Below are 25695 nucleotides of genomic sequence, written 5' to 3' on the forward strand. Positions count from 1 at the left end.
TAATAATTCAGGGCAGAGGTCATAAGGCTTTAAGCAAAGGTGACAGCAGTAGGTAGAGACTGGAAGAAAGAGAAGGCAAAGGTGTATTTCGAGGGAAAAGTATTTGATGAAAAAGAAAGGATGAGGACTTCTCTGGTGGCGCTCTGGTTAAGAACCTGCCTGCCAATGCAGGGGATACAGCTTCAATCCCTGATCCGGGAAGATCCCACATGCCACAGAGCAACTAAGCCCATGCACCACAACTACTGAGCCTGTACCCCAGAGCCCGCGAGCCACAACTATTGAGCCCGTGCGCCTAGAGCCTGTGCTCCACGACAAGAGAAGCCACCGCAATGAGAAGCCTGTGCACCGCAACAAAGAGTAGCCCCCACTCACCACAACGAGAGAAAGCCCGCACACAGCAACGAACACCCAAAGCAGCCAAAAATAAATTAATTAATTAAAAAAAAAGGTAACGAATATTAAAAAAAACGAAAGGATGATGGAGCTTATTGACTTCTTAGTTGAGGGGACAAGATGAGAAGGGAGAATCAAAATGATAATACTGCCCTAGTTAAAGAGGGGACATGGGAATGGCCTTAGTTTTAAGAAAGAGAGATACCTACTAGACAATTTTAAAAGTCTTTTTAGTCTTTAAGGGCTAAACTTCTCATTCATTTGTAATAGAAAAGGTAGCGTTTTCTTTTCTAAAACCCTTCATTCTCCCTCCTTAATTAGGGAGAATTAAGAAAACTAAAAAGCGAAGCGTTTTATTAAGCACCCTTCCGTTGCGGACTTTGGAACTGCATTTACAAAAGGTAATAAACCCTCCTGGTATTTCCATTCAGATAATCTCCTGCTAGTCAGTTTCAAGAATTTTATTATTATTTATTTAGCTCATATCTATACTGTAAAAAAAATGAGCTCAAATAACTTGGTAGCGTCACAGGACAAGGCAGTGAACTAGAATTCCTCCAGCGCATTGTCACTTTGTATGAACGTGAAATCAAAGGGTCTTACAGATAATAAAAAGATCAGTCAGAGATCCTGACAGTATGTGTTTGCTTTCCACACTAAATCTCTATAATAAAAAATTTAATAAAACCTCCTATAAATGCACAGCAAGGACTTTTCTTTAAAAAAGGAGACAGGCTTGACTGTATTTATTTACTTTCTGAAACGGAGAACTATGGCTTTACTGAAACCCATGGTATTGCTACAAAAATAACGTTTGTCCAGGAAATGAAAAATATAATTTACCTAGGAAAATTCCAAGAGAATACCCTTTGCTTCCAATATCTTCTGCTTGGTCATGATAAAGTGGGAAACATACTCCATTTTTTCCATAAAAGTTTCCAAAATAATCCTCCTTCCAAAATGGAATCACAGCTATTAAAAATCCCACAATCCAGATGCCAATGAGGATGACCGAGGTCTGCCGTTTTCCAGGACGGATGTTACTGAAGGGAAAGACGACGGCCAGGAACTTCTCCAAAGTCAAGTACGTCAGCAAGAGGACGGAGACCTCGGTGGACAGCACGGCCAGGAAGCCCAGGAGGCGGCACTGTAAGCTCTCCATCCACAGCAACGCGTACTTCTGATACTGCCCGCGGTATTTTAGATCAAAGAAGCCAACGAAGAACAAATAAACACCCATCAGGCAGTCCGCACCTATTGAAGAGTCATAGAATGTATGTTGGTAGTTCCAGCATCTCCGTCTTAGTTTTCTGATTTAGGTCTGCTTCCTTCTTCCTGTATTAAATGAACTAACGGAAAACCTACAATAGTGCCTAGAAGCCAATGGGCTTCAAAAGGTGTACTATTTCTAAGGTACTACACTGCATCTTTGTTTTATAATTTTGAAAAAAATGGTGGTGGGGAGATAATTTGCAGGGGAATGGGGGGGGTCTAGGTTTTAAACAGTAGAAGATATTACTAACATAGTTAATAAAAGGAATAATTTTCTGGGCTTGAGGAGCATGGATGCTATTGCAATTGAAGGTTAAACAAAACATAGTTCTGCAACCCACAACCTGTCCTCTATAATCCATCCCTTAACTCATCGGCTCCCTGTTACCCCATTTTGAAGACATAACTCACTGCAGATTCATGCAATCCAGAAAAGAGTAGCCAAAGAGAACAATAGTACCTTCATACTTTAAAAAAACTGCCCAGCATATATAATTCATATTAAACGCCATTTGCTGAATGCCAATATAATCTAGAGCACAGCTCTCCGAAGACATCCTTAATTCATTTATATAGGAAACATACTTACAACAAAGGATTTTGATGGACGTAGCATGGGTCATGTTTTCAGCTTTAATGAAAGATCTCATGCCAATGACAAAAAGATTTCCAAAGCAGGTTATGAAAGCTATAACCCAGACAAATATTCTGAGGATACTGTTAGCCAAGAGGTCCTCAAATGAAGAAATGCCGTCAGTCAAGGGCATACATATTCGGACATGGGAAGCATAGGAGCAGTATCGAAAGTTTTTGAAATAACTAAAGTCAAAGGGAAAAAAGAGTCACTTTACAGCAATGACACAGAAACGACAGTTGCAGTCCTATTGGGGCTGCAGCTGTGTTAGGTATGTGGCTTCACTAGGCTTGGTTATTTTATTTTATTTTATTTGCGGTACGCGGGCCTCTCACTGTTGTGGCCCCTCCCGTTGCGGAGCACAGGCTCCGGACGCGCAGGCTCAGCGGCCATGGCTCACGGGCCCAGCCGCTCCGCGGCATGTGGGATCTTTCCGGACCGGGACACGAACCCGTGTCCCCTGCATCGGCAGGCGGACTCTCAACCACTGCGCCACCAGGGAAGCCCCTAGGCTTGGTTATTTTTGTTTAGTAGTGATTATGTAATTACAGAGTTCTTCATTAAATATTACATTACTCTAGGCAGTGTTCTTCCTTTAAAGGTGAAGAACCTAAAGAACATAGGTATCTGCTGTGGCTCGTCTGAGGTAAGTCAGGGGAGGACATGAGCATGGGAAATCTCCAGGACTCTACTTTTCCCCATCACATTGGGTGATTGTCTAGGGTATTACAAAAAAGTAGATTGTCATTGTTAAATTGATCTTTAGCAAACATTCAGGGGCTTCAGTTTGGGATATAAGGGACCCACGGAGTAGCTCACTTAAAACAATCCTGTTGGGCTTCCCTGGTGGCGCAGTGGTTGAGAGTCCGCCTGCCGATGCAGGGGACACGGGTTCGTGCCCCGGTCCGGGAAAATCCCACGTGCAGCGGAGCGGCTGGGCCCGTGAGCCATGGCCGCTGAGCCTGCGCGTCCAGAGCCTGTGCTCCGCAACGGGAGAGGCCACAACAGTGAGAGGCCCGTGTACCGCAAAAAACAAACAAACAAACAAAAAACATTCCTGTCTCGTACTTAGTTTTAAGTATATTCACTTAAACTAGCCTTCTTTTCCCTGATACAGGCAGGAAGGGAAGGTCCCTGAGACTAGAATTCAGTCTCATTGAAGTGAGGAGAAGCAGCTGCCTTAAACACAGATTCCTTAATAGGGCCTGGAAGGACTTAGACCATTTCCATTTCCAGAGAAAAATACAGGCCTGTCTGTGATCAATGTGTTTATGGTCTAAGTGTGTGGAATCTTGAAGGGCTGGAATTGGGGAGATCATTTGGTTTACTGCCATTCTCCAAACCTGTTATGTTTAGGATTTTCTCCCATAAAACTCATTTTATTTTTATATTCGTTCACCACCTCTTTTAGTTCTTTTCTCTTCATCTAATACTTTTTGTCATCTGCCCAGTCAATTGCTAAACTAGCAAGTTAAAGAAAGTTTGTTTATATATTTTTTACATTTATATATGTAGATAAAATTGCTTTGGTAAAAAAAATTCCATTGGATACAATTAAAAGAGCAATTAACTGTTTTATTTTAAAAAGCCAATGTTCTCAACATATGAATACTATATCCTCTGCACTTTTTAAAAACTTCTGATGTTCAATATAATACAACAATTTAAAAACATTTGAAAGATAAGGTACAGCATGGTGATTATAGTTAATAATACTGTCTTGTATATTTGAAAGTAGGTAAGAGAGTAGATATTAAAAGTTCTCATCACAAGAAAAAATTTGTAACAATGTGTGGTGACGGATGTTAACTAGACTCACTGTGGTGATCATTTTGCAATATATACGAATATTAAATCATTATGTTGTACACAGGAAACTATAATGTTGTATGTCAATTATATCTCAGTAAAAAAAGTGAAAATAAAAATAAAGTAGAAGAAAATTTGAAAAAAAAAAGAGGCAGGGAAAAAAAAAAAAAAAGAAAGCTTTACTTTGCCCCGGCTTCCAGGCCTCCCATGATTGGACCCCTGGCTACCCTGATCCGCCTCAGCGCTTCCCGTCCGTGCTCACTCCACCCAGACACGTCAGCTCCCTTCTAATTCTCGAAACAAGCCAGGCTCACCCCCTTCTCACTGCAGTGCTTTTGCTTTTCTCTCTTGCTGGAAGAATCTTCCAGGAAGAATTGTCTCCTTCCACTCAGGGCTGCCTGACTGTCACGTCTCTGACTTGTAGGTGAACTACCTACATCCTCCTTCCTTCCCTTTATCTTGCTATCCTTTCCTTCCCAGCATTTCTTAATGATTAATTTGTTAACTAGTTTACTTTCTGGTTCCCAAAGCTAAATGGAAGCTCTGTGAGGCAGACACTTCTCTCTCCCATTCATCCCTGTGTTCTCCCTGGCATGAGGGAAGTACTCAACAAATACTTGTTAGATGGCAAATGAATGATGCATGGTTTAGAGCTGGGTATGTCACACAGAGATATTGAAGGCTATCCCTGCCCTCAGGTAGCTTACGGTGGTCCAACCTCTCCTCCCACTGGGACCAGGGCACTGGTTGGCAGGTGGACGTGTTTCAATAAATGATGGGCAAGGAAGATGAAAGAAGAATCGCTAGGTCACTTAGTAGGGAAGTAACTAAGTTCACACATTTTCTGTTACTTGTTGGGTCCTTCTTGACCTCAACCTGCGGTTCATATTTAAAGCAGCAGCTTCTCCATCAAGTTCTACAAAGGTTGAATTTCTCTGTTCTAAGGAGACTTCACATTCTGCCTGCAGCAAGGAAATGAGAGCCTCATGAAATATTTATCGACTAGAGCCACAGAAAGAGAAGTTATGAAAACCACGTGGATATACATCAGATACTTGTCTTTGGGTAATCACACCCACTGCATAGACATAAACAAAATAGTCTCCCAAAAGGTCACCTTCACACCAACCATTTCAGCCCCTTGCTGATCCCAACTTGATATCTTACATCGAATCCTCCCTATTGTTGTGGATAACAATGGTTGATTTTTGAAGTCATGAACACATTAGATTACACAGTTGATAAAGAAATGATCATGTCATAAACTCCTATATTAAGACAACTTACACAGTGCACTTTAGCCAAATATATTAATGTGACTTATCAGAACTACTATAAAGATTAATTACCTCCGTTCTGCAGTGCACTCAGTAACAGAAACAACACCTGGAATTTATATAGCACCTTTCCTCTTAAGGGCTCAAAACTTAGAGTAGCTGACTGCTCACTCATGCGAGGTGAATTAATGTTTCCAGGTCTCCTGAGTATCATTAGCCAGTGACCTCATCTTGTGTCATATGTGGCATTCTGGTACCCTAATCTCTTATTGGGCCTCAACTGGATAAACAGCATGTTTCCAGAGAGAAGTATCATTCGTATCAGCCCATCATAATATTGAGCTCTATTTGAACAGGGACCAAAGGTGACAAAATTAAAAAGTTCTCAATAAAAAGACTTTTCTTGCATAAAAACACATTGCAGGGGCTTCCCTGGTGGCGCAGTGGTTAAGAATCCACCTGCCAAGGCAGGGGACACAGGTTCGAGCCCTGGTCCGGGAAGATCCCACATGCCGCAGAGCAACTAAGCCCGTGCACCACAACTACTGAGCCCGCGTGCTATAACTACTGATGCCTACACGCCTAGAGTCCGTGCTCCGCAACGAGAAGCCACCGCAACAATGAGTAGCTCCCACTCGCCACAACTAGAGAAAGCCCACGTGCAGCGATAAAGACCCAATGCAGCCCAAAATAAATAAATAAATTAATTAACTTAAAAAACCCCACATTGCAGTGATACATCAGACAGTTTAAAAGAGAACATCGGCAACATTTCACCATACTTTTTTCCCCATTCTTTCATACATACATACATGTGAGAAAGATTCTTCATGGGCTGAAACATTTGTGTGTTTATACTTGGAATCTCTATCCTTTCCAGGTCTCTGGAAAATATGCACAATAGGCTTCATGTTTTTAGGATTTAACTTTTAAATCATTGTATTCTTCGTCAATCTTAAAAACCATGCTTTAAAATCTTGTTATAAATTCAAATTAGGATGAAAATTTTACAATAAACTGTCTTAGAAAACTGCCATTTCTATTTATGCCTCCGGTAACTTGGAGCTGATTTATCACTTTCATATGCAGAACAACCTTCTAATAAAACACGTTCATTCATTTCTTTGATTTAAAAATGACAGTTGTGATTTGTATGATTGTGAAACTGGCTCTGTAGTTTGATTTTATAAAGCACGAAATATGAGTTAGAGGGTTTCAGGCAGGACTTGATATTTTCAGCCTGAGTTTTGTCAGAATCTGGATTTAAATACAGTAATTTCTTCCTGGCCTATGTATCTTCAAGGTAGAAAACCATGGAAGCAATAATCAAAGGAACTCCGATTCAGGACGATCATTTTCTAAGACAACAGTGGGAAGCACAATTCCTGTAATTCCTCCAACCCCATAAAATGTCCACACAGGGCTCCAATGATAACCCCTAGCACTCTTCATTTATGCAGAAGCTTCTTCAAATATGGATTCTTAGAAGACACTTCAGGATGGCATGAATTAAGGGAGCCTGCCATGTTCTCTGGAAACATAGACGGAAAGAGGATAATCTAAAAAGATAGAAACCTTTTGCTTTTTAAAGGCTTATTTTGAAAGATGTTTGATTCTCACTCAGCTTCTTTTGGGCAAATCTGAATAAGGATTTCTGGACAACGTTCTGAGTTTTCCTTTGCATACTGAGTCCTTTATAGAGGACCTTGGTGGTCAGAAATGAGACTTAGGAAACAATTCTACCACTGAATCATCACAGGGCCCCTCCTGCAGGAAACTCTGGAGTCCTTTTTAAAGGATTCCGCGCCCCCCCCCTTCTTTCTTTTGCTCTCTAGCTTCTCCTGAACTTATCACAATTTTACCATTACATGGATATGTGATTATTTGATGAATAGTCTGTGGTTTTCAAAAGAGCAGAGGCTACTATATACTGAGTACCCAAGACAGTGCTATGATTAAGTTGGTGGCTAATAAATGTTTGTAAAATAAATGTATAAATGAATCTTTAGAAAAAAGAAAATGAGACATTAAAGAAAGAAAAGAAATGAAGAAAGGGAAGTATGGGGTAAATAGTTACTACTTTGACTTTTCAGAAAGGCGCGATGTGTAACTTGATACTTTGCCTTTCGGAATTCAGTACGTAGTGAGTGAAGGGAAGATCATTTTGTCCACATCTTCTGGCTTCTTGAGAGCAGGAACCAAGTCTTTTTCATCATTGGATGTCCACTAATATCTATTGAGAATCTAAATCTTGTATTAATTTCCAACAGAAAACTATTTAGCAAGAATAAAAAGCGATATTAAGGATTGGTCTTTGGAATTAAATGAAGAAAGGCTTTGGGCTGGGATGAGGTAAAGTAATATGCACTCTGTGGGGAAAAAAAAACCAAACTTTAACCAGCAATGGCTATTCATGGGAGAGGAACTGACGCGGTTCAAAGAACAACTGGCAGAGTTCTTGCCACCATTTAAAATCTAGTATGTTTGAAATTTTAAAATACTAAACAATATTAATTGTCTGAATGTTCATATTTATGGGATAATATTTTCTTTACTGATTGAAAAGTAAAAAGCATGCTCTGAGGATTGCTATAAGTAGACTGTTGTAGGAAAGAAGAAAGGGAAAAAGGGAAAAAATAGAGAAGTCTTATATAATTTGCTATTTTTTTTTACCGACTGCTTAGTAACAAAACTATTGCAAATTTAATTCTTTGTGAAAACTGTAAGAGATTTTTCCATATGAATTCTGTTTTCAGGAAGGAGCTATATGTAGCTTCAAACACAGAAATGGTGTTGACACACACTGAATGGTAAAAAATGAGATTTTGTTGTCATTCGGTACATACTTGATGGTAATCATGATATTAACAACTGTCTGAGGATGCATGCTCAAATTAAAAGCCCTCCTGTGTGTCAAATACCTGTTTAAAAATAAATGTGGTCCTAGGTAAAGCACACACACTAAAATTATAATCAACATATGGTTACACTTGACTTACAGAGACTGAAGCTGTTTAAGGCTTTCAAACTGGTTCTTGTGGAGATACAAAAGAGGATTGGACGACAGATTCCTTTTGTACCGTTAGAAGGGAGGAGGAAACAAGCATGAGGATATTATTATTTTGGAAACTCAAGATGTTGCCATTTAAATCTGATGACAGTGGGAAGAAGGACTTACAGTTTTTGAAGAAGCTTCAGGTCTTTGAAAATGTGGGGTGGTAGTTCCATTATCATATTGCTAGACAGGTCCCTGTTGGTGACAGTGAAAACCCAAAGCCATTACATTGGAAATAAATGACATAGTTATCACTTCTCACAACTGTCATCATCCCATCTGATGTAACAGAAAATACAATCCAATTTAACCAACCTGATAGCTTGTTACCCAACAAAGTCATGTGAGTCAGCCAAATGGATATGTTTTCCATCGCTTTCAGACAGGTGACATTTTGCTCATCCAGTTCCCATCTGGAGTTTCCTCTCAGCCCCTCCCCAACACACTCCCAACATGGCTTCAATGTCTACTTTGATTAATTCCCTCTGTTTTAGGTACTCTTTGTACCTTCAACCATTCATTGTTTCTGTGATTCATATTCGGTTCATGTATGTGGTATCTTGTTTGTCCAACTACGTTAGAAGCTTTCTGAGATCAAGACCTATGTCTCCACTCATTGTGCATTCCAACTAAGAGAGTTTTGACCACATAACATCTGCCCAGATGATCTTGAATGGATAAGTTCACATATTTTTAGTCTACTTTTATATGGTACTTCTTTTTTAGAAGAAATTGAGAATTGAGATCTAAATATAATAGGGCTGTCCAATCCAGAAAGAATTGCAGGGCAGTGTCCCTACAGAATGGGAAAAAGAGATTTGTCAGGATAAGAAGGAATCAGGAATCTTGAAGGGTCCAAAATATCCTCTGAGCCAGAAAAGATGTTAAAAGTGAAACAGATGTGAAATCGCCTAGGAGTCAAACAAAAGATCTTATCTATTTTTGATTTTTTGGTGCTCCTGATGGATATATGGGAGCCACAAATAACTATGACTTAGTTCTTTCTCTAAAAAAGCTTACAGTTAGAGTAAACAACTAGATTATGAAACAAAAGAATGAAACAAGTGTGATTACACAAGTACAGAGGAAAAACAGAGGAAGGAATCATCAAACTTGGCCTGGGAAATTAGGAAGCGTTTGAGCAAAGTTTGATGATTTTTATAGGTGGAGTCAAAGAAGAGCAGACTTTCAAGTGAGGATTACGCAGGACCAGAGAAACAGATGCATCTCCAGGAGTCAGCAAGTCGTCCAATGTGGGTGGAGGATAGAAAGGATGGGGAGATGTAGAGGAGGTGAGCCTGGAAAAGAGCCTGGAGACAAAATGGGAAGGCCATGAATGCATTCCAAGGCAGTATTTCCCAGAGTACAGTTCAGGCATCGGAAACAAGGAAGATGCTTATAATAAGAGCACTTTCCTGGTGCCACTCCAGAACTATCACACCCGAATCTCTGGAAGGGAGCCTGGTAACATGCATTTAAAGCCAGCATTCCTTGTGATTCTTCTGAACGTTAACATTTGAGAATTATGTCAAGGACTCTGCTTTATGGCAGGCAACAAGGAAGGAGAATGTTAAACAGGACAGTGGGAAAATATGCCCTGGGTTATGGGATGATAATTCTGTTCGAAGAATGAAATGCCAGAGATTCAGAGGAGGGAGACCTGGCAGGAGGCTGTGACCCTGGACCGGGTGAGAGCTGATACGGGTTGAAGGAGGCACTGGCAGGGTTTACGGTCTGATAGGACATCAAGTGTAAATAGAGTTAGAAGGAAAGGGAACAGTCTTCTAGCCAGGCTGCCAGCAAGAATGCAGACTCCACCAAGACAGGCAAGCCTAGGGGAAGAAGCTGGCTGTGGGGTAAGGGTCATCTGCAAATTAACTTAAACAAATAGATTTTGAGGGACTGTCATAACATCCAAGTGTAGACAGCCTGCCAGCTGGTGTTCTGATCTGGTGCTCCGGATGCAAGGAGCACAAGTGGGTCACGGCGCAGAAGAAAGCCACGGGTGTGCACAGATCAGAGGGAGAGTGACAACAAAACAAGATGACGATGACCTTGTACACCTGGAGAACGTCCTGCAAAGTGTTACCCTGAAAAATAAAGTACAGTCTTCTGTGCGAAAAGGATCTGAGTGGCCTCATCTAAGTGCTTATTCCTCTCCAGAAGGGGTTTGTGGTCAAAAAGGCACAGTAAAATTATCTAACATTTTTGTAAACTTAAGAAACGTAAATGCCTTGTTCAAGTTAATTCTACTGGGTTCTGAATTTCTTCTATCACACTGGTGCTATCTGGATTGGAATGAATTATTGGTGGCCCTAAAAGAAGAAAGGCAGTGTCTCTTATTTAGGCTCTTTCTTTTGGCGGGGGCAGGGGGTTGGCTTTGCCTAAGTATAGTATAAGAAGAGGATTAGGAAAATGTTCAGAATGTGGACTCCATACCACTGTCTCCTTTAGTTTGTATAAAAACACACTCCTGTTTGTCCTGGGCTGCTCCTCCATTCCACCCCCGTAACCCAAATCTGTATCCATCCTCCAAGGTCTGATCAGGAATGCCCCTGTGAGAAAGCAGTGAGCGGTCTTCTGAGTGAGCTGTCTTTAATTTTTTGCCGTAGAATGATAATATTTTAGTTCTAATGCGGTGCTTTGCACATTATAGGCACTTAAATACTTGTGGATTTGGTTTATGATACTCATTCATTAGATTAAATTATCTTAATTATTTGTGAATTGTTTTCAAATTCCTCTTATTGAACTACTTTTCACAATCCTTTCTGGATTTCAAAGCAAGGTATAAAGAATGGGGGAGAAGGTGATTAAGAAATTAATTTCCATTTTTTAGACTTCATATCAGGAAGAGGAGCTCTCTACCCTAATCACCACTATTTGTAATGTAACAGACAGTTTTAAATGCCAATGATACACCATTATGCGGGTAGCGATGAATTAATAGCAAGACAGATGATTCTCAAAAGGTTTAGATTTACACAACATATATTTGAACAGAAAAATGTACATGAGCTCTCTGAATATTTTGCAATGAGCCTCTTTCTAGACATTTCTATTTGCATCATCTGCTCTGGAAGTTATATCTTAAGGGATAATAAGCATGTTCATTCTTTTGTTTAGTTATAATTGATTAGTATTATTTCAGTCATTTATTCATTCAGCAAGCATATATTGAGAATTAATTGTACTCCAGACATTAGAGAGGAGAATCCCTGAGCTTAAGGAGCCATGGAAAACTCATTTACTCCCAAACACACATATGTATAAAATCAGTCAAAGAAAATGGGCAGAGAAATTAGAGTAGGCTAAATCCATATTAAGCCCACTGTCTGATTTTTAATTTGCTTTTAGGATAATGTTGGTTTTCTTAATTGATTTTGAATATCCAGTAGTCTACAGGATTTTGATTGCTACCAATGAAAAGCAGTCTCACTAGTCATTTAGATTTGTAATCCTGAAGAAGCAAAATCATATTTTCCTAGTAGACAACGCTACTTACAGTTCTCCTAAATTTTTTAATGAAGAAAATGTCTTCTCTGGAACAAAATCAATTCGATTTCTAGGCAGAAACCTGTAAGACATGGTAAGAGTCAGCACTGTTGATTTGTGTCTGCTGTAGTAATCAGTTCTCATTGGGAGATGCCACTGATCCGTGTGTAATTTAATAAGCCACCTTTGAAGTCTCAAAGCAAGGCATGTTCTGGTGTGGAACACAGGCAGGAGTTTCTTACAGAGGATGTATCCATAGGCTCTCTCCAGGACATGCTCCCGTAAGGAAACTGAGGCGCTGAGTGTGGTTTACGGAGCTGCGCTTCCTTTGGATTCTGATTACTTTAGAAGGTGTTTCTTTCCCAACGTACACATATGCAATGTCAAATGTGGACCCTGTTAATAGTTCTGTGAAGGCTTTGAGAGGATCTTTGGGTAAGGCACATTCCTTATAAGAAGTCGTCCAGAAAAAGAGCAAAGCTTGAACCAACACCATCTGGGCCACAAACAAATTTTAAATTTGGTGGGGAACAGCGATTTTACATTTTCTCTGTCTAGAAATGGAATCCTCCAGGACAAACGGCAAAAAAGAGGGGGTCGTCAGCTAACTACCTTACAGGGGTGTAAACAAATGAGATAATGAGCATGAAGGTGATTCAAAAGCTACATGGTGTTATAAAATAGGAGGCGTGGGGCTTCCCTGGTGGCGCAGGGGTTGAGAGTCTGCCTGCCAATGCAGGGGACGCAGGTTCGTGCCCCGGTCCGGGAGGATCCCACATGGCGCGGAGCGGCTGGGCCCGTGAGCCATGGCCACTGAGCCTGCGCGTCTGGAGGCTGTGCTCCACAACGGGAGAGGCCACAACAGTGAGAGGCCCGCGTATGGCAAATAGGAGGCGTGGATGGTATTTATCTTCCAGTGTTCTCTCTCATTATCCATGAGACAAAGAATAAACTCTTTGCATCTCCTATGTGGGACAGCCTCTTTTCTTACTAAATATGCTAATCTTCAATCTGATTGATAACTATGCAACCTGGCAACAGCCTTATCTCTTAGTCTGTTGGAGAAAAGTGGTTCGATTACTACAAATGGATGTGCTCTGATTTTTCTTTTCCAACCACCCATCCAAGCAACAAACATTACTAAGTACTTACTATATATGGGGAACTATGATGAAAACAAAACCACATTCTTGTGTTTTTAAGCTTACCAGTGCAAATGTGCCAATTAACCGATCCATCTGCCTTCCTGCCCCCATAAAAAACACAGTCAGCAATCAGAATCACCAGGCAGAACCTTTGGCCAATCAGAATACATTAGAGGCTCTTCTCTTTAGCATAAAATTTTGTTTTCTTTAAAGAGAGAGACATCAAGTGATAAGTGTCATTAGCAGTAACCACGTTCACATACATTATCTCATTTCCTTGTTGACCATGGGGTTAGGTACCAGTTCAGCAGAGAGAGTGCACAGAAACGATGATTGCCCTCAGAAAGAAGGAGGCTTAAATGGTTGGCAGCTAAACATAAGGCTTGGCCCTACCATCCAAGTCAATAGATCCATGTGTACATTTTCTAGTACTTCAGTTTCAGACCAAGGCTGTAAACAAAACATACTTTAAAATTCCTTGCCAATATTTTCTTTCGATTTCCAAAGCTACTGGGTTTCCCCTCATTTACTGAATTACATTGTATACTTACAGCACTGTGAGTGAATTGCACGACAGAAAGGTGGAATTCGTAAGGTATTTTATTCCATTGCCTTCCAAATCCCTAAAAGGCATGGAGGAAACATATTTTTAATGTTTTTGCACAAATCATATGTCTAAAGGCAGTTTTTGGTGATATAACAGCTCTGAACTTTATTTTTACTTCATTCCAAGTTTTAGGCTTTCCTCCTACTTATTGCAGGGTCAGTATAATTAATACTCTGCATCTTTTTCCCCTTCTAATTAGTGTTAGAACTTAATAAAATTGAGCGAAAGGGCAGCCCGCCATTTTGTGAATGTGTCTCTGTGCCAGATACCATGCTATTAATTAGCATAAAATTTGTACTATAATAATAGTAACTCCCATTAATTGGGCTTTTATAGTGTCAGGTACTGTTCTGAGTGCATAATACACACTCCTACGAAGTTGGCATTATTACCTCCCATTTAACATAGGAGGAATCCGAGGATCTTGGAAATTTACTTTTCTTCTGGTCACACAGCTATTGAGGGGTAGAACTGACCTTCTAACTCAGATCCATCTGAATCTAATGCCTAGACGCTTAGTCGTGGCATCGTAGATCGCTATATTCTCCCCTCCCCTCCCCCAGGGTCAGGTAGATATTTGCGTCTCTATTTTGCTGCAGGAGAAACTCAGGCCAAACTGTCTACCAAATACTGGATGCCAGAGTCAGGATGGGGAGTCCCAAGCTGTGTGAAGGAAAGTGCCGGCTCTTTCTACCTCCCTCCGTGATGCGGATGCTGAGTGCAGTGCTGCTCTGAGGGTCCCGGGTCCCAGCATCAACTGGGAACTTGTCAAAATGCAGATTTCCAGGCTCCACCCCAGACCCACTGAATCAGAAACCCTAGGACTGAGGCCCAGCGGTCTGTCCTAAGTCTTTGCGTTGCTTGCGCTGTACGCTGACGTTGGAGAAGCGCTGGTGGAGAGACTACGTTCTGCCAAGGTGAACCTTATGACAGCAGCACCCACATCATCAGGGAACAACCTCAGGAACACTCTGACATGGCCGCTTCCAGCAGCGCCAAGGAAGGAGAGGATCGGCTCTTCTGCCAACTCTCCTCATTCCATTTACCGTTGGCTTCCTACAGGCTTCCCGTACACGACAATAGCTGTTTTGCTGCCTCTGAACCTTTCTCATGTTCACGTTAATATCACCAGTTCCTTTGTCATTGCCTTTAAAATCCTATTTTAAAGCCACCTTGGAGGTCTTGCAGGAACTCAGCTATTTTTCTCACTCTTAAAATAGAGCAGTTGCAAATAATAAACAGTGTAGTCCCTTGAAAGTCCAAATACTGTTCAGTAGAATAGGGAAAATGTTTTTACATCTCATAACACTTCGCAGTCGTGAGCAACAGTCCTCGCTGATAGCAAGTGAGGGAGGAGAAGCATGGCCAAGGTGGGGTTTTTTCTGCCTTTGAACTGGGGCGATTTGGGTCTGACCTCTCAGCTCTCATTTGCGGTCAGCCAGTCTTGCTAACGACATCTTTTCACTGAGTGTCTCTTTTTTCCCTCGTGTCTGTGGGAGCCTAGAGTGAAGATGAGTGTCCCCAGAACCCAGGGCTTGGATGCTGCTTCCTGGTCTCCTCCTCGTTGCTGATGCCCATTTTGGGGACGGGATGGGTACAGGCTGGAGGCCTGATATTTTTCTGTTAACTTTACTCCTTCCTGTTGCTTTCCCATTGTGTGGATGTACTTGCTTAGTTTCTAAGTATTTTCCACCTATTCTTCATGAGTTTTATTCTCATGGTTTTCAGATCATCAATTCCCCCTCCCCCACCTTTGTTTTTTTAAGGCAGCTCTGCACGGCATGTGGGATCTTAGTTCCCTGACCAGGGATCAAACCTGTGCCCCCTGCATTGGGAGCATGGAGTCTAAACCACTGGACTGCCAGGGAAGTCCCATCACTCCCATTTTTAACATTTAGCACACTTACGTGAGACCCCATTGCCTTAAAAGCCTTTTGATAACAGGTATGTAAATATTTTTTTAAGTCAGTAAATAAACACAAGGTCATCTGATAGCGTTGTAACAAGTGAGGCTAGTTCAGAGAGGATCCAAAGCTGAGGTACAAAAATTTTATCATATTATGGGTATTGAGTCCCCTGATTTGACAATGGGGAGAGTTCTGGGGGGACAGTACAACCGGCATTTTCCCAGGACAGGAAGTCGCTCCTGTGCCAACCCTGCCTGTCTCAGGAGACCGTGAATATGAACATGGTGGAATGGTGGTAGTGGTGGTGAAACCAAATGAATGGCTTAAACGTGTATTGGTTGAAAGCTACCAAGGAGTGGAAATGGTTTAGCACGTTCATTTACAGAGCTTTTTTTGAGCACTATTATGTGCTGATCCTTGTGCTGGGTATAAAATCACAGAATTTACTGAACAGTAGGGGATAAACAGGTAAACAGACGGTTCTATGATGACAGTGCCCTGAGACAGCGGTGCAGTGGGAGGAGGGGAGGCGTGGTGGAGGCTCTCCTGTCATAATCGGGGCACAGAGGCAGCCACTGAACTGGTGGGTGTGTCAGAGACGGCTTCCTGAAGGTGACGCTTAAATTGACTTTTGAAGGAAATGTCAGAGAATAAAGAAGCAAGACCTTTCAAGTTGAAGGAACAACATGTGTTCAGGGAACTGACTGAAGGAGCAGTAGTTTGGTGTATCTGAAAGGAAGGCACAAGAGAAGGGGCTGGCAAAGAGACCAGGTGGAGTAAGGGATAGAGGACAACGGGTCTCTGGTGCTAAACTGGGAGGCTTGAACTTTACCCTCACACCCGTGGGGATTCCCAGAAGATGTTTCAACCAGGAAGTGACACGATCAGATTTTAGTTTTAGAAAGAAAAGCAGAGATGAGCTTTTTGTGTAATTGTGAATTAACTTCAGGGCTAGTTTCCTGAATCTGGGCGAATAACAAATTAGCTGCTAAGTGCATACTCACATCCAGTTGAGTTGAGGCATTTGGGCACACATCTGCTTGGGAAGGGCTTCTAAGTAGTTATTCACCATAGACCTTTACACAAAGAAGACATTAATTAGAAACGAAATGATATGCCACTTTAAGAACAGTATTTTTACTATTTCCACAGTTTGGGAACTTGTATGCTAAAATCAATATATTAGGATGAAGAATATAGACATAGCTACCTCTTCAAAATGGTCTCTAGATATGTGTGTGGCATGGATAAGGGAGCAGATGTCAGAGAAGCTATGAATGCATAAGTGTGATACATAACCTAGGAATAAATATGAAACAGTTTGACTTTATGAGATGAAACAAAAGTATACACTGGGTAATAATTTTGAAGTTCATGGTAATTTTCCTTGTGAACTTCAAATTTGCAATCATTTCCAGCATCATACATCCAAAGTTTCATTTTAAGAGAAATGTTAATCATTTACAATATTAAAAGGCCACATTGGAAACTGCATTAAATCTAAGAAGTGATAGTGGGAGGCATTTGGGGAAGAAAACAACCCATGAGCATGTTAAGCTGCATGACTAATTTATGATACTGTGGTCCCTTTTCACAAATGGAAAATTAATGATGCTGTATGATCAACTGTAAAGGAACATAATAATCCCCTGCTGATAAATCATCCCAGTATATTAATAAACACTGAAAATGTAATTATGAGAAAAGCTTAGTTGCTAAGACAAAGATTTTGGAATTTTCAGTTACTCTTGCTGGACAAAGACACGTTTTCCTTTGTTAAAAATGTAGTTGGAGCTGAACTCCTGAAAGACTCTAACAAATTTAAATGTAGTACGGAGATAAAAATGAACCACTGCAAATAAAAACATGCCTTAAAAAAACAAAACAGAACATGCCTTAGGACTAAAGGAAATTAAAGGAGATCAAAAGGAATTGAACTAGTCGGCTTAAAATATACCATGAGCCATGGACAGGAAGTAGCAACAGTAACTGTGGCTTGAAATACAGGAAAGGTTTTGACTAGTATGAATTTTAGGGGGCTTGATTTTCTTGAAGCTCTTTTTGTAAGCTAGCTCTAGATGTCATTGCAATTTACGGGCAGGTGGATTAAACGGTAGATGAACACTTACAGGAGAAACAAGGAATTTAATCCAGTAAACAACCGCCGTGAAATGCTGGTTATGGGGTTATCATCTAGAATTCTGACAAAACACATCACAAACATTTCCAATGTTACGTACATTTTGCGAAATTAAACCAGGAAGAAATAAAAGGCCGTGCAACCCTGTCTCCCCCCAACACCTGCTCTCCTCCTTCCTGTCTGTCCACACTTGGCTCAGGGCTCTTCCCAGAGAGCTTTTCCTTCACCCCGTGGCTGGGGCAGCACTTTCCTCCAAACCCCCATAATCCCCATCCCAGGATTTATCAAGTCCATCCCGATGGCCTTTGCTCCCTGTATCCGTCTCCCTTTGGACTTAAGAACCTTCACCTCTGGGTTCCTGGGTCCAGACAAGCTGCACTTAGCTATTGGCTGATTATGGGCTCCATAAATGCTTTGACCTACTGATTGACCGAATGAAAAACGAATGAAAAAAAATTCTTAGGAAATCACAAATGGTTCCTTGGTCTCACGGCGTTTAAATGATGTAATTAGTGGGGCCTATGCCAACAAACTTATTAGAAGCTTTGAGGGTGAAAGAGTGAAAAGACTTATAAATTCAAATCACTGTTTTTAATTCTATATGGTATTTTCCTAGAAAAAAAATAGATAAGAGGAAATATGCCTTCTTTTCTCTCGTTGCCTTTGAAGCCAGGTACCATTTCCTCTTACTTTCAGAGGTACCTGAGGGTAGGATTTGGAGAAGGGGCCTTCTGAGCACCTACTATATGCCAGGCATTCTGCATGTGACACTTTATATATGGTACATGATTTAATTCTCACAACATCCCTCTTAGAAAAAAGGAATTATGATTATAAAGAGGAGGAAAGAGAGGCCTAGGAAGATCAAGAAAATTGTCCGCAACATTCAGCATGGGGCCACGGCATACACAAGGATCTGGATACAGCTGAGGTCCTAGCTTTTTCCCCTAGACCAGGCTGGCCTACAGAAAATGGGAAAACTGACACAGCCTTCTAACTGCCCTTTGTTCATTTTTCCTGATGGAAACACAGACCTCTGATGTGAGACTCCTTAGGATGGAGCTGGTGGCTCAGCTTGATAAGTGATGAAACACGACAAGCTCACATATTTTCAGTCTTTTCTATGAATTCTCTGGAAATCAAGAAAGGCCTTATCTTGCTTACTGTCTAGGTCTGTGGTTTTCAACAGAGGGCGCTCTTTCCCCCAAGGGATATTTGGGACTGTCTGGAGACATTTTTGATTGTCACAACTCTGGGAACGAGTACTGTTGGCATCTAGTGGGGTAGAGGCCACAGATGGCACTAAACATCCTAAAATGCACTGCCCCCCTCCCCACAATCAAAGAATTATCTGGGCCAAAATGCCAGTAGAGCTGGGCTGAGACACCCTGCTATAGGTAAACACCAGGTGGACGGATGACTTAGCAAGCCGACTTCTGGGCGCAGAGGCCACCTGAAAAAACGTAGCACTGACTTCTCTTCACACAACCACCATTTGGCAAGCCATTATCTGAACTGCTCGGGTAACATGCTCCAGGTTATGTGACAAGCAGAAAAATAAGTATAATAAACAAGATACATAAACAGATGGAAACTATGAGCCTTGATGACTATCATTAGGACTGTGATCCGAGGGAAGGAAAAGCTAGAATACTTACAGCCAAGTTAGGTGATGTAAGTCTTTGAATACTCCAGGTCTGAGAGTTGTAATGCAGTTGTGGTTGAGATATCTACAAACAGCACGCGTGAGTAAATGAGGCAAACTTAATACCCCACTTTAGTCACATACAATTACTGGACATCTGTTTCTGAAAGCACTCTACTGGATGAGCAGAGGCCAGAAGATCAAAGAACAGGCAGGAGATACAGATAACCCAAGGCCCAGTGAGACGAGCACCAGGGCCAGGACCAGGAAAGTCGCCAAAGACAATGTATTGGGACATTACATTATGTTAGAGTGTAACGGCAGAATAAATATGTGAGGTGATTTTCGCTTTTGTCCTTTTGGTCACATCCTTAGTAGACTAACATTTTAAGAAAGTGTATAGGTAAGTTATATATTTTCTATTTGTGGAAATGACCCAAACTTGAGGAGACAAGATTAAAGAGAGCCTTTATACCTGTCTTCTGGTAAAACTTGGAATTTTTTAGCAGTTCTTTCAGTGTAATAACTAATTACACTGTACTTTGTGAAAACTTATTTCTCCCATGTCTCTATATCCAAAGTCGAGCCTTTAAAAAAGTACCACTCATTCTACCCTTTTAATTGTTACTTAACATTGTACTCATAATTATAAAGAAGTTACTCACAGTATTTGCAGATTATGTAGTCCAAAGAATGCTTTCCTGGATATATGTCTAATACAATTATGCTGAAGGAATCTGGTAGGAGTAAGATAGAAGAGCCATGTGATTATGGTTCACGTATTTGTTAGGTTGTTTCTTCACCTGAAGACAATTTGTGCACCTGGCTCACAAAGTCCTGTCTTATTCTCATGTTGGGAGGTAGAAGCAATGAGAGAAGGCTATGAGCCTAGCTGTGCCTGCTGTCCTGACAGCGCCCGTGCGATGAGACCCCGACGTCTCTGACTTGAACCACTGAGGTCCAGTACGCTGTGTGTGGGGACAGAACTAGTCTTATTTCTGCAAACTGGTATTCTGGTGGCCGTCCTTCTGTGACACGCAGGAGCTGCCCACCACGTGAGACGAGCCAGGCTCTCACTGCTAAGCTTTCTCACTCTTTCAGTACAGAGTTCCACCTTCAACTCCTCATTTCTCTTCATTCTATTCCCATGAAACGAGGAGAGGGCAAGTCTCGCTCTGTTTCAAGATGCAGGGTGAGAAGGGTGCGGCTAGTTAGAGAGGGGCTCAAGGTCGCAAATGGCATCAGTGGCTGAACTGGGGCCAGTGTACCAACTTCAGCCCACAGGGCCATGAGCTACTTAACCGCTGAAGCAATCTAGCAGAGCGTATGGATTCAATAATAGCACTTTCAGGAGTATCTAAGCAAACGACTTCCATTTCCTGTGCTCAGTATATTAATACAATGGGAGGTTAGCCTTGATTTCATATTTTCTAAACAACTTTAGGCAGGAAATACGCTATCAATAGTAACTAATGCCTACGTAATCTTCTGAGTGGCTTCCCTGTCTCTTATTTTGATTTGATTTGGGTCCTAAAGTTTTGTTTTGATTTGTTTTGTTTCTGGCCACGTGGCTTGTGGGATCTTAGTTTCCCCAACCAAGGACTGAACCCATGCCCCCTGCAGTGGAAGTGCAGAGTCCTAACCACTGGACCGCCACTGCTTCCTAAAATATTTTACACTTTCTCATTGTTGTGATACTTCACTGCAAAACTACTGGTAGATCTTTTGCTTGTTCAGCAGCTGGCTGTAGTCTGAATTTTGTTACACCACAATTATTCCCAGCGAAGCTTCCCAGCCTTTGAGTCATGACTGCGTTGTAGCTGTGCTGGGATATCGATGTCCTCAGCCCACAAGGTGGCAAAGTAAAGCCAAGATTAGCTTCCAATTATTAACAAACCCATCTTTTATCCCAAATATTGTCATTTTCTCTGTGTACCACCATGTGGAAAAGCTGCGTACTACAGAGCACATGCATTACAATTATAGTGACACACAAAGCAACAATTTCAATCCTACAAAGTAAACTTGAAACCCTGTAAGAACTCGTACCATTCCATCCCCCTCTCCCTGCTGCAACATGTCTGTAAGGAGATGCTTCACACTGTAGCATAAATTCTGCTTTTGCTTTAAAGTTCTGCTATGACTAGAATGAACCCATACATATCGATATCTGTCTTAGCATTTTCAGAGCCCTTACAGTGACGTAATGAAAGTTAATATGGGGAATTATATTACAATAGCAAATGAAAATAGAAAAAGAATACAATACTCTACATATTTGAAGTTCCTCTTAAATATAAAATTTACTACCTAACTAGTGTTATTTACATTTCATTTAAGATCATTAAGTCAAAAGTGCACTGCGCCTTTTACCTACACCTGTCAATCTTGAAGAGATGGGGGCAGCTGTAAACTGTGAATTTGACCTTGTTCCTTTGATCTGCACGACTCATCTGATATGTTCAGTCTATCTGCCTTCACTGACACCAGTTAAGACTCCAACTTCTTAAATAATAAAGAAGCTCTAGTCTTCTATTTAGCCAGTTTGCCGGCACCCCACGGAGAACTAGAGTCCCAGGTCTCTCATCTCAGACTTAGGCTGCTGAATTTTTTAACTTGATCTTTCAGTATCTGCTTTCTTCTTTACAGAATAGTAGCTTGGTGAATATGAGGGGAAATTTGGAAACATGACAATTTGGCAAGTGGTGTCCTCTTTTTCTTCACAGCTGAGATATGAGCCCGTTTGATATACTTTACACTGAATGGTTTTTCTAAGAATAACTTACTGGTTCATGAATTCCTGCTGTTTCAGCTGTCAGGACTTTTCAAGCAGAAACGCCAGGAATTTATGTACCTGAAACTAAAGCAAATAAATGCTTTAATAGCATGCATGTTTATAGGCTATTTTTTTAATGCAACATTTTGTATTCATGAGCCAGGCAGACTCCTTGAATTACATTTTGTTGCCAACGATTGCGTTGAACAGGAACCCAGTTTAAGAAGGAATTCCTAATTTAAATAAAATTTATGTCACAGTGAGGAGAGGAACTGCTGCTGGTTTCCGTGGTAGCAGTGATGAAGTACTATGGTCAAGTTCATAAACTGTATTTTATTTCTTTCTCTCAAAGATCATCTTAAATTGCTTCTTACCCCCTAATGTTAGGAAGTTTAAAAGAATATTAAAAAGAATAAACTGATCGCTAGTGAAAGCATTCAGATAAGTGACATTTGTTCATCTAGCAATGAACATTTTGTTTTGACTTAGGAATTTCTTTTTCTGGATGCCTAAATGACCTTAATTTCACTGTGAACATTTAGAGCATGCGAGACCGGAGACGCACTTGACGTTAAATTGGGTGATCCCTTAGGATATATCCCAATACCACTTAAAGATGCATATCAACTTTATAAGCTCAATACAATCTAAAACACATATTCATGCATGTCTTTTCCCTGGTCAAACAGAATAAAGCCCAGATGCTCTAGCCTAGCGTTCAAAGGCCCTACAATCATGATTCAATGACCTCTCCAGCATACACTCCATCATTCCTGTGGGAACTCTTTTCCTTTAGACAAACTTCCCTGGTCACTCTCTTCCTAACATCCTTCGAGTGTTTCTGCTTATGCTTTTTTGGTCCTCCTTGCTGAAGATGCGCCCCACCTTCTCTTTAGCCCTGTGTGTTAGTCCTACACATCATTCCTTTAACAAATGCACACTGATCCTCATATATGTTTCAGCGTATGTGACAATGAGGGGTGCTGGCAGTGGCGGTACATGGTGCTAGGAGAGAGCCAGAGGACCATCCAGTTCAGGAAGAGGATAGGATGGTAATAAGGGGTTTCTTCAAAGTCCAAGGATGAAGGTGAGGTGTTCACAAAATGGAATCATAATTGAAAGAATGACCTAAGACATGTTCAAAACTCAGACAGTGAAGAATACAATGGGCAGTAGAAACGAATTTCTAGTGATATTTTGGAAACAAGAAAATGCTAAGGAAAAGCCCAAGCCTGCTGTGTGGGACATGTTTTATATTATCATGAAATAATAAAATAATATAAATTCTCAACTCCTACGTTGTTCTTGTCTTCTTGGTCAACGAAGGTGATCTCAGGACTGAAGTGAATAAATAGGATAGAGCATTGTGGCAGTGAAAGCCCAAAATGGTAGAATAAGTTAATCAAAATGAGTTAAAGCCTCTGGTTTGGACAATTTCTCCTAGAAACTGAGAAACACTGAAAATGCGTACACTCAGTCGTGATCAGTGGAATCTGGAAAAAGGAAGAGCGGCTGGAAAATTAAAGGTGGCAAATGCCGTTTTGATTTTCCAAAAGGTAAGTCGATTTCACAAGCTATAGTTGGATGAGCTTGAAGTTGGTTCTGGGCGAGGTCGTAGGACAGGATATTGTGATGCTGCTTCGTGAGCACCTCAGAGAGAACAGGAACAGGGCAGTTCACGAAAAACAGGGCACGTCAGACCAACTTGGTTTTCTGCATTCAAAGACTGATCAGATAAAAATGTGTGGTCGACTTTGCTTATATGTCTACCAGGCATTGATTAAGTGGTTTTATGATGCTTTCATAGACAAAATAAAGAATATTGGCACTGTCCTGCTCAATATTCTGCTCCATGACTTAGGTAAAGACGGCTCACCTTATTTTCAGATAACAGAGCGCTGGGATGAAGAGTGAATCTGTTGGATGAGCCTAAAAGATCTTCCCCGTCTGGTAAGAAAGGCTGAATGTAACAGGGTGAAACTGAACAGGGATAAATCTGAAGTGCCACGACTAGCTCTCAGGTGCTAAGCGCACACATACAGGATGGAGAAGCGCACACGTACAGGATGGAGAAGCGCACACGTACAGGATGGAGAAGCGCACACGTACAGGATGGAGAAGCGCACACGTACAGGATGGAGAAGCGCACACGTACAGGATGGAGAAGCGCACACGTACAGGATGGAGAAGCGCACACGTACAGGATGGAGAAGCCGTCCCTTGTCAGTTATGCATGTGGTACAGGATGAGGGATTTCAGAGACACAGTCACTAGGAGTTAAGAGTATGAAGTAGCCACAAAAAGAACAAATGTAACCTTAGGGCATAAGGAGTTTAGAAAGGAAGGGTTGCTAGCTTCCCCCTGTTCTGCCCTTGTATGTGTCATACAAGTGATAATATTACATTTATTCTAGATACTACACGTAAGGAATATGTAGGTGACCATATACAGAGTGACAAACAGATTTGAAACCAGGCCCTTTGGGGAAGAAGGTAAGGATTCGAGGCTGCATGGGGAGAAACCTGGGGTGGGGTGCATGGTGATAATGGCCGTCTTTGAATATCAGAGGAGTTACATAGAAGACTTATTGGGTGTGTTCTGATCTCCTGGGGTAAACCTCAGAATCACGGGGAGCTTTGCAGATGTTTTGGGCAGTAGTAGCGTTATGTGACAGGACAGTTTATTTGCATATCGTTTGAAATTCCTTTCCCTCAGCACCTCCTAATTCCCTCCTGGTTTATTTTTTCCCCCATAATCGCTATCTAACACACTACGCGTTTTTATCTTTCTCCATTGGAAGTTGAGCTCCTTGAGGAGAGGGCTTTTCATATGTGTTGTTTACCGCTATACCCTTGACACCTCATAGGTATCAATAAATATTTGTTGAAAGAATGAACGAACATGTGGGCTTGGCCAGCTTTTACCCTCCTGCTGTCTCTACCAAGAGTTCTGGGGTTGTCCATCTCGTTTCCTCCTTCCCCTGACACCTCTTCCTGCGGACGGTTTGTGTTTTGCTACGTTGGTTGTTTGGACTGTTGTAATGCGGGATCAGGAAGAAAAGGGACAGGACAGGACAAGGGCTTGCCTGACTCTGGGGAGATTTTTCTGCGGGTTCCGGAGAGTGATGGGAGGAGCTGAGTGGTATGAAAAGGGGATGGGGGAGGGGAAGGAGATTTAAAGAAGAGTTGCTGGGCTTATGAACTGCTTTAGGATATTTGAAGAATGTTTATAAAGAACTTCGGTTATTTTGAAACCAAAGTTTGTTTTCTGGACACTTTCATCAATGGTAACAATATTCTGAGATTGGCCCATGTGGGTGGACTTCCAGAGGACTACAGTCAGAGGTCTGGCTTTGAAGCCAAGTTCTAATACTTGTCAGCTGGCTGACTTTGTTCAAACAACCTTTCTCCTCCAAGGATAGTTTCCTCATTCCTGAAAGGAACCTGACGCTGTCTGCCCTACCTCACAGACCTTGAGGGTCAAAGTCCAAATGAGAATTCCAAATGCTGGAAGTCTTTGTCAACTTTAAAAAGTGAT

General features: G+C 41.4%; 1 protein-coding gene across 1 annotated transcript in view; it reads right to left on the reverse strand.

Moving 5' to 3' along the window:
- Positions 1-25695, reverse strand: part of RXFP2 (relaxin family peptide receptor 2) — a gene marked incomplete at its 3' end in the record, with an annotated part of 61528 nt that overhangs the window by 10147 nt on the left and 25686 nt on the right. The window contains exons 6-16 of the mRNA XM_082675831.1: positions 20048-20119; positions 19396-19467; positions 17727-17798; positions 16602-16673; positions 13635-13706; positions 11949-12020; positions 8567-8638; positions 8388-8459; positions 6201-6272; positions 2258-2487; positions 1240-1650 (exon numbers count right to left, since the gene is read on the reverse strand). Of these exons, the coding sequence (XP_082531957.1) occupies positions 1240-1650; positions 2258-2487; positions 6201-6272; positions 8388-8459; positions 8567-8638; positions 11949-12020; positions 13635-13706; positions 16602-16673; positions 17727-17798; positions 19396-19467; positions 20048-20119 (1289 nt within the window). The remainder of the gene's footprint in view (positions 1-1239; positions 1651-2257; positions 2488-6200; positions 6273-8387; positions 8460-8566; positions 8639-11948; positions 12021-13634; positions 13707-16601; positions 16674-17726; positions 17799-19395; positions 19468-20047; positions 20120-25695) is intronic.

Source organism: Grampus griseus (genome assembly GCF_964374135.1).
Source record: "Grampus griseus genome assembly, chromosome: 18".
NCBI lineage: Eukaryota > Metazoa > Chordata > Mammalia > Artiodactyla > Delphinidae > Grampus > Grampus griseus.